The 12,531-nt window shown below is 41.9% G+C and overlaps 1 protein-coding gene across 1 annotated transcript in view; it reads right to left on the bottom strand.

The window, feature by feature from the left end:
* The window catches only part of PLXNC1 (plexin C1), a 142,674-nt gene that overhangs the window by 64,885 nt on the left and 65,258 nt on the right, over positions 1 to 12,531 (bottom strand). Inside the window, exons 14-17 of the mRNA XM_075209404.1 lie at positions 12,266 to 12,445; positions 9,282 to 9,387; positions 7,887 to 7,988; positions 6,564 to 6,670 (exon numbers count right to left, since the gene is read on the bottom strand). Of these exons, the coding sequence (XP_075065505.1) occupies positions 6,564 to 6,670; positions 7,887 to 7,988; positions 9,282 to 9,387; positions 12,266 to 12,445 (495 nt within the window). The remainder of the gene's footprint in view (positions 1 to 6,563; positions 6,671 to 7,886; positions 7,989 to 9,281; positions 9,388 to 12,265; positions 12,446 to 12,531) is intronic.

The following is a 12,531-nucleotide window of genomic DNA, read 5'->3' as shown; positions in this document are numbered from 1 at the left end:
ATTCCACTGTCTGCTAGTCACTTTACTGTCATTGATCTATGTTCTGCTTTCTTCTCAGTCCCTCTTCACCCTGACTGCCAATACCTTTTTGCATTCTCCTACCGGGGAGTGCAATAAACATGGACCAGACTACCCCAGGGGTTCATTGACAGCCCCAGTATTTTCTCCCAAGCCTTACATGACTGTTTGCAATCCTTTCAACCCCACAATGGGTCTGTTCTAATTCAATATGTGGACGATTTGTTGCTGTGCTCTGATTCTTTTATGTCATGTTTACATGATACTAAATTGTTGTTGCTTCATCTTTCACAAACAGGGCACAAGGTGGCAAAGGATAAATTACAGCCATGTCAGACTAAGGTCAAATACTTAGGACACTGCCTCACTAAGGGGCTAAGACACCTGACAACCGACAGGATTGAGGCCATACAACACATGACTCTGCCGCAGAGCCAGAAGCAGATTTGTACTTTCCTGGGGATGTGTGGATACTGTAGATCCTGGATCCCAGGTTTTTCTATTCTGGCATTACCATTGCAGGAGCTAGTCTCTTCGTCAAAACCAGAACGTGTCGTACACACAGAGGAGTCAGAGCAAGCGTTCTTTAATCTTAAAGATAGTCTGACTAGAGCACCTGCATTGGGAATACCTGATTATGAAAAGCTTTTTGAGCTATACTGTACAGAAGCTGATGGTTGTGCAGCAGGTGTCCTCACACAGAAACATGGTGACGCTAGCAGACCGGTAGCATACTACAGTGCACAATTGGACAATGTGGCAAGATCACTCCCAACATGTCTCAGAAGTGTAGCAGCAACTGCTCTTCTGGTAAGAAAGAGCGAGGACGTAGTATTAGGACATAATTCAACTGTCTATACACCCCATGCTGTATCAGCTCTGTTAAATTCAGCCCAAACCAGACATGTTTCTTCAGTTAGATTCACAAAGTGGGAACTAGCCCTGATGGCACCCTCAAACATCACCATCAAACGACGTAGCACCTTAAATCCAACTACATACCTTCCATATGTGTCTCTAGAGACACAAAGGGTGGGAGGTGAGGAGACCCTGGCTGATGATGAGTTAGGCAAGAATACTGACACACATGACTGTATGGAACACCTGAATCAGACCTTTACTGCAAGTCCCGACATACGTGACACCCCCTTAGAAAATGTAGATTTTACTTTTTATACAGATGGAAGTTGTCATAGACAGACAGAGACGGGAGAGCTATGTACTGGTTACGCTGTTGTAGACGATCAGGATGTGGTAGAAGATGAACCCCTTGGCCCACCTCACATGCTCAGGTGGCGGAACTAGTAGCACTAAGGAGAGCGTGTGAATTGGCAGAGGGTAAATCAGCCAATATATATACTGACTCTAGGTACGCCTTCGGGGTAGTACACGATTTTGGGGCCCTTTGGCGTCTTAGAAACTTTACGACAGCAGCAGGTACGCCAGTGGCACACTCACAACACATAAAAGGACTTCTGACAGCGATACAGTTACCCAGAACAGTAGCCGTCATAAAGTGCAAAGCCCATACCTTTGAAGAAGACCCAGTGTCAATGGGCAACAACAGGGCAGACGAAGCTGCTAAATGGGCAGCAGGGCAACCTATGACTGTATCGACTGAGACTATGATGGTTTTTCAGACATTAGACATGCAGAAATTAATTGAAATGCAAGATTTGTGTTCCCTGCAGGAAAAGCGAAGGGATGTGGTCAAGAGTCCTCAGGACTCTGGAGGGATGGACAAGGTAAGCCTGTTGCTCCCCGAATGTACTATCCAAGCCTGGCTGAAGCAGCACACGGCCTGACTCACCTGGGTAAAGAAGGTATGTGCAAACTGGTGAGAGCATACTGGTGTGCTCCCGGATTTTCCTCTCAGGCTGGTAAGAAGGCAATGTCATGTCTTACTTGCTTGAGGAAAAATGTCGGGAAAACTATTCCAACTGAGCCATCCCACATCCCTTCTACAGACGGACCTTTTCAGGTAATACAAATTGACTATATCCAATTACCACCGTGCAGGAATCTAAAGTATGTGTTAGTTTGTATTGATGTGTTTTCCGGTTGGGTAGAAGCATATCCGGCAGCCACTAATACTGCTGTGTTCACTGCAAAGAAAATTGTACAAGACTTTGTATGTAGGTTCGGTATCCCTAGAATCATTGAAAGTGATAGGGGTACCCACTTTACTGGTGATATCTTCCAAAATATGTGTAAACTCATGGGAATCGGTAGCAGACTCCACACCCCTTACCGACCACAAGCCAGTGGTAAGCTGGAGAGAGTAAATGGCACTATAAAGAACAAGCTTGGTAAGGTAATGGCTGAAACTGGGTTGGCATGGCCTGAGGCTTTGCCATTGGTCCTCCATAGCATTCGGACCACTCCTAGACCTCCTCTTAATCTGTCCCCCTTTGAGATACTATTCGGACGACAACCTCATTTGATCGTGAGTACACAAGACGACTTGAAGTGTAATAATGAAGTGACTGTACAATATCTTATAAGAATGAGTAGACAGCTAAAGCAACAACAACAAAAACTAAAAATGCTGTCACCTGGTATGCCAGAAACGAACTGTCATGATGTTGAACCTGGAGACTATGTTATGATTCGCAATTTCTTACGTTCAGGTTGTTTAACAGACCATTGGAAAGGCCCGTACCAAGTCCTGCTGACCAGTACTACATCACTGAAGGTTGCAGAGAGAGACATTTGGGTCCATTCCACCCACTGCAGGAGAGTCCATAATCCGGAGAAAGTGCAAGATAAAACTAAGACCGATGACATAGATCTGTCACTTGTGAGTCTGTTCCGGGAGACCTAAAGCCTGCAGTCGAGACACCTGAACCAGAGACGTTGCCCCAGAACTATCTTTCCAGCGATGGAGTGGCGGTTTTTGTTTTTCTTTTGTTCCAGGATTTTCCTTGTTTTTACTCTTTCTAGGACATTCTATTTTTGTGAAGGAGGATGGAGGACGGAGGAGAGTTCTGGTAGTGATACGGATGAGATGGAGGCAGAGGAAAAGTTATTAGAATACTCAGAGCAGCCCATTATCAAGCTTGGTCCGGGGGTTATGAAAAGGTCTGCTAGCTCAGAAAGTGTGAGGGGCTATTGTCTGATGAGTATTGTATCTGCAAGTTCTGCGACTCCCTAGTTGAAGAGAGATGCATCCAACGATGCCAGTCCCCCAGTACTCTGAATATAGGCAGGCATCCTTTGGAGGATTATCACTCCCTGGTGGGTAAGGTGCTAAACCAAACCGAGTGTTGGGTGTGCTCTCACGTGCCGCAAGGGCAGCATAATATAGGACTAGTGCCATTCCCTCTAAACATATCCGAAGTACTCGAATTGAGGGATGGGAGGCCCATAGACGGGAGGTACAATAACACTAGGTCCCCTAGTCTGACGCTTCGACAATACTCCATAGGCAGATCTTTGCTGTGCCTAAATATATCTCATGCAAAGTGCCTGGAGAATTGGGAGGCTGACCTATCAGATCAGACAATGGCTCGCCACACTCATTTTAGAGGGAGACTCACAAGGTCACCAATAGGCAGGAATTTTGATGGAAGTCACAAATTAAGGCGTATAACCAAACATAAGAAGGTATCCATTGGAAAAGTCTCTACAGATAAATGTAAAAATGTCATTAATGCCAACATGTGTCTAGAGCAAATGGAGACACTAGGCATGGGTAGTTTTATCAAAACTCTGTGTGATATAATTCATGGGCATACTGTTCCTTATGTTCTCCCTGATGATGTGTATTTTGTTTGTGGAAGGAAAGCTTATTCCTGGGTGACTCCGAGTTCAAAGGGCTTGTGTTTCTTAGCTAAACTGGTTCCTGATATCATAACTATTACTCATGAAGAAATGGTTGGTATTCACAAGACTACATCACCACCATACGTACACACACAGTATGAACACCGTGGCAAGAGAAATATGATTCCTGGTGAGGAACCCATAGCTACAAAATTGATTAGTGAATCTGCTGGTTTCCAAGTTATGGTAGCCCTAGATCTCACCAGGACCGCTCGGGGAACATTAAACTTTAAATATATCCAAGACCTAGCTAAATTAATAGATAATATCACCGAGATGTATGATGACACTTTCAGGTATACTGGAAGGGAGCTACAAGCGTACAAGAAGGAGTTGGTGCAACATAGACTGGTACTAAATTATCTCACCTCTATTACTGGTGGGTACTGTGTGACATTGGCCACCCAGTTCGGTGTCAAATGTTGCACGTACATCACCAATAATACGGATGACCCTAAAGAGGTTATAGACCAGAAGATGGATGAAATTTTGCAACTAAAATGGGAATTTTGAAAGAACCATAATTCTTCGTTATATGAGGTCGGGGAAATGGTGGCAGGTTGGTTCTCATGGTTGAACCCTGTGGAATGGTTCTCTGGTCTGGGGGAGTGGGTACAGGAAATGGTTGCTAGTGTAGGTAATCTCCTTCTCCTTATACTGGGTGTCATCTTAGCAATTGGTTTATGTGTTCCTACTGTGTTGAAGTGTGGAAAATGGTCTCCTAGGAGTAACACAGAGAAAGAGACTGAAAGGGTGGTACCAGATACCGAGATCATGGTCTATGAAGAAGTATTGTATAATCCTGAACTTGAAATGGTGATTGGGTGATAGTTTATTACACTATCAAAGGGTGGAGCTGTCGAAGTCAGCAAATTGGATAAAATCATTTCAATTAAAGTCAAGCAAACTTGGTTGTCTTTGTCTGAAAAGATGCGTACGGTATGCTACGGTGTACAAGGGCACGCTACGGCGTGGAAGGGCGTATGCAGCTATTACACGTGGCAGCAACAGTATTTGGTCTTTTGCCATACATTCGCACAAACACGCATACTTGTAAAGTAGTACACATTAATGGTAGTTGCAACACATAGTCATTTATGTCAAATATAGTAGTATTTATGTTATATATTATAAGTTATATGCACATTAGTGAAATATATGGAACAGGTTGAAGGAGTCATATCATATGTGGTATCATAATAAACCTCTTAACATTTGCTACTGTTTGGTTCACTCTGCGAAGGAATCGCAGAGTGCATACACAAGTTATGAATGATAGGAAATTATGAACTACTTAAGACTAAGGAATCTTGGCGGGAAGAGCAGAGCATACCCCTGGAGAGATGACCCCCTCCTTTAGATTCTTTAGTATGAACTAGCCAATGATGACAACTCCTTGGACATTCCTGAAACCTGGACCAATAGAAGCAAGCTATACCATCTCCATTGTATTACTGTATTTCTGTGTGCATATAAGCAGCAGCTTCTCATCTAGTGTGCAGACATCTTGTCCCCAGACTTCAGGATTGAATGACTGCACACTGGATCCAGAGCGCCTGCGATAAGTAACGGCTGTATTTATTATCACTTCGCTTGAACACATTATACTACTTTTTGCGAATAAATGTTTGTGCGTTGGAAACCCAAATCGAGGTTCGACAATCGTTATTGGTTAGCGACAATACGCACTTAACATCACCTTCTGTGAACAATCCTGTATTACCAACTGAACTGCACTTTGCAAGCATCCTACATTTTAAAGTGCACATCTCTTTTCAATTACCTACAATTCCAAGTGCATACCTTCCTTTAAGTATTCTGTATTACCCGGAGATCATCTTTCTGCAAGCACTCTACATTTCCAAGTTGCTCAACTCCTGCAATATTCTGCATTCAGCAAGAGTGCATATCACATTAAGAACTTTGCACTATCCAGAGTCTATTCTACAATTATCAGTTTGCGCTGTCCTGAGTTTGCCATTCTGTGTCACGCTTCTGAGCTCCTAGTCCCTGTCTCCAGTTCGTTCTGTTCTGAGTTTCCGTGTGTTTTATCAGATTTCTTATTAGTGGGTTCCAGTCCTCTGTGCCTGGCCACAGGTGCCAGGAATGAGTTCCTATGAACAGTTCCAGTTCATCATTACACCAGACTCCGGTCCTAAGACCCCTATACTGCTTGTGCTACTTTGAGTACTTTAGGTGAGCAAGGAGATCATCAAATCATCCAAGTTCTGTTTCAGTCCTGCTCCAGCTAGACCCAAGGGTCCCGAATTGGATCAAGAAATACAGACAACCATGACACTACATCTTTGTTCTTTATCTCCCATGACATTAAATGTGTACATAATGATTATAACCCCATTATTGTTTTCATAATACCAACATCTCAGTCCACCTCCATGCCCCACTATTGCTCACTGTCCCCAATATTATTAATGCATGTCTTATGCCTTCCTGTAGTTGTGGCTACATCTTACTAAGATCAATTTCTACATCACCCTGAACACTCATCTCCTGTCCCATTTTATTCTCTGAAATATAAATACCCTAAGAGATTCCTTAGGGAATCTGTGTAGTTAGCGCTATCTAATAACCACTTAAAGTGAGGACACACACACAGAAGATGTATCAATCCCAAATTATGTTCTATATTTTAAAGTGGAATACTGGTGGCAACTGATTATTTCATTTCATTAGCAAGTAGGAATAATGCAAATATTTACCTCTGGAAATAAAGTGTTTACTGCAAAATGCTTGTAGTCAAAGAATGGAATAGTTCCTAATGTATCCACTGTCACAACTTCTTTGTCTATTTGAAATTCAGCAAAACCTACACAGGAAAAACAGTATTAATAATGAAAACATATTTAAACACTCTGGAAAACATAGCACACACAGTACATCAATCTTATGTGTTGGTAATGCAATATACATATGGAATGGGAGAGGATAAAGGGGCAGGTTATGCAAATGAAGTCTAAGGGGCTCATGTAGTGGTGGACGCAGATTCCATCTAAAACGTGACGATCATCACTATCAGTTCCTAACGTACACCTGTGATCTAGCACCCGCAAGTTTCCCCTCTCTTGACAGGCACCTAAGTGTAAGTCTCAGTCTGCCTAAGTCACGTTTGCTCCAACACACCCTCCTATCCCCCATTCTGCCTCTTTAATTGTAAGGGGCTGCAAGCGGTCGTAAGTGCAAAATACAACTCGGTCTACATATGGCCGCAAATGTAACTAGTGATTTTTGGGCATACGCAGAAGTAAAAAAGATTATTATATGATGAAAATTTAGTTTTTCTCCAGCTCTACACAAGCAAACAGTGTAAATCTGCCAGTAAATAGGGAAATGCTGGCAAGTTACACTGGTGTTCATTTTGCATTTATTGTGGCACAATTAATAACCCGTATAATAGCCTATGTGCAAGTATTGGCATATTGCAAGCCCAGGTGGTTCCTTGCTGAATGTGAGCTAGCTTGTATAATGTGCCTTATTCTCCACCCACCTCACATTTTCTAAATTGTACTAGAATCTTTTGCTACAGACATCAGCAATTTTATTTGTAGTTTCCTGTGAACCACTCTTCATGAACTTTCTGTCCTAGGTTTTGCAACCATAGCAGAATCACACTGAGAAATGCTTATTTGTCTTAAAATAAAAAAATCCATTGTTTTTGTCTCCAGTGACACTAGTTCCCAAAGTGTTGACCTATGGTACCATATGTAGCAATCTTAAGACTGTTACACCACATTGTTATGTGGACGATACATCCATCTGCAGACTTGCAACATTGCCTTCACATTTTTACTTACTTTTCAATATATTTTGCAACATCATATCCTGCTAGGAGGACTAGAGACATTTCTCTAACTACAAACCCAAACCAACATTAATTTACATTTGTAAATGTCCTTTTATTAAACTGTTTAAGTATTATTTTTCAGTTAGTGTATTATCTTATCATACATCTTAATCAAATAAGAAGAAATACATGCTTTGATAAAACTAAAGATGAGTTCACATTTCTGCTAAGTGACACTTACCATCGCGAATTTCTTGTCTTATATCACACTCCAGCTGTTCAAGCTGTTTGCTCAGTCTGTTGCTAAGCTGTTTGGATTTGTATCTGGTTATTAAACAGGCAGCTAAATGAGACATAAGACAATTAATATACATTAATAGTATAAAGATCAAGTTGCATGTATGACAATATATAGAGTGCTACTCACATATATTGTATTTGCTGTTTCACAGAAAGCTTGCCAAAAACAGAGAGAAGTCTATGTGCATGTTTTTTGTGTCACCATGTGGGTTTTTATGTTGTTTCGTGCAATGCAGGCCCGGCGCTCCCATTAGGCAAGGTTAGGCACTTGCCTAGGGCGCCGGGCTCTGGAGGGCGCCACAGATGAAAAATTTCTTTAAAACTGTGCGGCGACCGCTGACCATACCTTTCACGGCCACCGCAAAGCTTCACATACATCCACAGTGAGGGGGAGGGACTATTGCTTATCACCACTGCCGCCTCTCTGCTCCGTCTCCTTCCCACTGACAGTGAGTGGAGGGGAGCAGACGGAGCAGAGAGGAGGCAAGTTAAGGTAAGAAAAGACCGGGGGGGGCGCCGATTTTGAAAATGTGCCTAGGGCGCCAAGGACCCTAGCACCGGCCCTGGTGCAATGAGCAGTATTGAACTGAATGTCTGAATATACACATATCCCAAACCTGGTTACATGCCCTTACACCCTTTCCATCGAAAAGGAGATGCAAGTCAACTTTACACAAGACTATATATGGACATTTGTGTATTTTGGGTATGCATGTGCACAACAAACAGATTTACTGTCACCTCTATATTAGACCCTGTGGGGGTCATGTAGATTCAGACCTATGTCCAACCCCTAAGTGCAAAAATCACTTTTTACAACTGCGCTTGCAGAGCGAAATGTATCTCCCCCTTGCGTCTCAACGCTTAGAAAGGCGGAACGGAGGGGTTAGTGGGTGAGCGCGTGTAGGCATAGTGCTGTAAGTGTGTTAACGCTTCTTACTTGCTGAGGGGTGGAGTAGGCACAGATATGCCTCAAGGAGGTGAATCATTTGTGGCTGCTTATCCTCTGGTGAAAGATCCGTACTGATAATTATTGATTCTACATACTATTCAAATTGCCTGTGTCTTAATATATGTGTGGCTTGGAATACAATGTAGAGTATGGGATGCAATTTACACTTATGTTACGTCCAACTCTACATAACCCCCCTGCATGCATCTACACCTGTATGTATCTGTATGTAAGCCCATCTGAATGAAAAATGAGCAAACTGAATATAGAAAAAAAATTGAAATTAGGTTGTGCCAGCAATAAAATGAGTACCATAGGTGAAATATAATATTTAGATAAATAGAGACAATGCATTCAGTCTGAGAGCATTAACATGATATTTACCAATAGCTACAATTAGTAGAAGAGGAATAACCAGAAGGATGTATAGGTAAAAGGATGACATTTGGGCATCCTGTTCCAATGTAATTGCAAACTTGCCCAAAATAACCTGTAACAGTAAGAAATGGTATTGTTAGAAAAATGACACAAACATGCCTTATATAAAAGCTGGAATTTTTTTTAAGGTGTTTTAAATGTGGTTTTAATGTATTGTTTTTAGTGTTATTATTTGCACAAGTTTTTGTTTTCACATTGCATATTGGTAGTATTTGTGTTTACTGCAGGTCTATCCATCTGGAATGCCTACAATATTTTTTTTAATGGTATTAGAACGCAAGTCAAATGCAAAGACTAATTACTGGGCATGTGGATATATGCCCTTATAGAAATATCTATCAATGTATTTTAGGTAGGTTATACTATCGAGTCAGCTTACATTGCAATTGTTTGCAGGTGCAATATCCTCATGTGCCCACTTTGAGCTACACATGAACTGGAAACACATTTTTTAAGTATTTGCTCCATTCATATCAATGTAGTTCTGAAAAGCACTTCAAAATAGCTCAAATGAACTGGTCTGAATAGATTCAATCCTTTCGATCTACAATCTGCAGCAAGTGCATTTATATAAATAATGCGTTCCTAGGGTGAGGAACCCCTCCTCTGCCTACATGCTGTGTGGGGGGCAGGATACTTAGATAGGTGTGCTCACCTTTGAAAGTGGTAATTCTCAACTACCTGCCTCTCAACTGTTTTCCCAGAATTTAGTTCCTTTGGATGAAGTGCAAATAGTCATGGTCTACCTTCACATTGTGAGCCTGCTTCCATTAAGGGTTGTAAGGAAATTCTGAAAACAGTGCCAATCTTAAAAGTGGAGTCAATAATTAAGGCATAGATTAAGAATGCCATTGCTGGTGGTTTTAGAACAGGGCCTTGGATCTGTGAATGAGTGTGATTTGACCTTCCTGCCAAAGTAATGATAACTACTGCTTAGTCCAGACACACTAGTCTATGTAACATGCTTTCTATAATCAGGAAACTCATGATTAATAATGAATAACCCCTGTCTCTCTGGCAACTTGGATGCCCAGCATTGTTGTTTAATATAGTACCCCTAATTGTAATCAAAATTTGTTGTCCAAATGCTACTGATCTCTGTAGAATTGTGTGGATTAGGATATTAAATACTACACCTCTTAGCTGAATTTAAAAACAGATTGCCAAATAATAACTTATCAGTTGAACAACTAGTGACCATTATGTGGGTAATCTTCCTATCGTGACCGTTATAAACTCCCCAGGCTAGTGAGATACCCTATTGAATCTTTCCCCTTATATAACCACCTGGAACCTGTTACGGCTCACGCCCCCAGGCATCAACTCCTAGAACCGCTTCAGAGGTCTTCGCCTATAGGAACCGCTTTTCCCGTAGAGCTAGATGCGCTCACAGGTACTCTGATGCCCCCAGGTCTTGTACTCTAGTAGTAGGAGCTGAGAACGTAGCGCAGGTGTAACACAGAGGTGGAGTGAAAATCCTGGCAAGGTATATAGGTAGCCGGCAACAGCAGCTTCTAGGTCCAGGCCAGAGGTCTAAAGGTCACAGGCAATAAGGCAGTGTCAAGGTCCAGGCTAAGAGGTCAGGGTCACAGGCGAATACGGGGAGTCAGAATCCAGGCAAAAGGTCTAGGGTCACAGGCAATCCACAAAGTCAAATACAGGCAAGGGTCAGCAACGGTAATCAAAAGAGGAATAGTAAGCAATGGAGCAAAATACAGCAGGGTAGTATGCAAGTAGCAGGGCTATAACCGGCAGGGAGGCTTTGCCCCTTCCTGCCTTAAATACTGATGTAGGCCAATGGGAAACGTTTTGCACTGCAGGGGATAATGAAACCAGCTGGGCTATAAGTTTTTTATTAGTTTGCGCGCGCGCCCGGCTGCCCTGGATGCCGGGGACGCGGCGCTGCAGTCAGAGAGCGTCCCGACCGTTGCCTTGGCAATGGCTGGGACAATGTGGAAGTGACGTCCCGGTCGTCATGATGACGGCCGGGACGCAGGGGCAGAGGAGGAAGCGAGTCACGGCGGCTCGTGACAGAAACCTTTGTTAAGGGTTCCAGGCACCTGTCAGTAGTAACTCTGAGAAGGTTTGTGGTCTAAAAAGAATGTTTTCAGTACATATTATCAAATGTCAGTATTAGAACAGAAGTGGTAAACTTATGGCCAGTGAATGATTAAGTTCAGCCTGGAGGTCAGGACAGATGGCAGAAAGTGATGATCATAGCTCAGATGGAGTATGGGACGCAATTACTGAAGTATGATGGTCAGGTAATGATAATAGAAAGAGGCAGGTTTATACAGGCATGGATCTAAAATGGCGGCAGAGAGGATGGGGTATGGCAAGCAAGCAAAAAGGCTGCTAACAAAAAGAGTACAGTAACAAAGGTGGGCAAAAGTAGATAAATATGAGGTGGACTGAATCAGTAGCAGTCTTTATAAACAGTGTGCCAAGCAGTCATCTGATGGGCATGTATAGACTTCAGTTGACAGAAATCTAAATAAAAAAATAACTGATCAGCATCAGGGAGCAGAAACAAAACAGAAGTAGATGACAACTTTTTTCTGATTGTGTCTACCTAATAACCTCTTACATATTCATGGTCTTACAGTGTTTACCAATGAAGGTCTTCAGCTTCAGAACCAATCATATAGGAATAGGCATATCCTTATCCGCACACTGATATTTCAGTAGAACAATCAGAGTCCTACAGCTGCGATTACTGCAGGGGAAAGTGACCTAAATTTCATTAGTTGTTAAATCTGGTGTACAGTCATTAAGTGTGAAGTGGAGAACTTTTAAGCTCAAGGGCCATATAAGGTGCATATCAGTTGCTATTATATTATTTCAAAACATTTGGTTCTTTTTGAAAGTCAAATAGGAAATTTGGATAACAGCAAAAATGTTTAACTAAATATTAGTACTTAATAACTCACCTTTACGTTCATTTTAGATGCATCAATTTTTTCTCTGAAATCCTTTTTTGCTTTACAGAAAATCGTATTGCCATCAACATTTTCTGTTATATTCTGTACTTCACAGATTAGTTTTTTTTCTGCATAATTTATGATCACTTCAATTTCATTTGCCTGGATATGTAATTCATCTCTTGTTTTCTGTTGAAATAGGTAATATTTAATTAAATGCTGTATAGTAGATAGAATGTGGTAAAATTCTGCAATAGTCAAACCCAAATGGTAGT

This window comes from Mixophyes fleayi, chromosome 4, assembly GCF_038048845.1.
Source record: "Mixophyes fleayi isolate aMixFle1 chromosome 4, aMixFle1.hap1, whole genome shotgun sequence".
Classification (NCBI taxonomy): Eukaryota; Metazoa; Chordata; class Amphibia; order Anura; family Limnodynastidae; genus Mixophyes; species Mixophyes fleayi.
The sequence above is the reverse complement of the archived record's forward strand: the minus strand, read 5'-3'. Positions and strand labels throughout refer to the sequence as shown.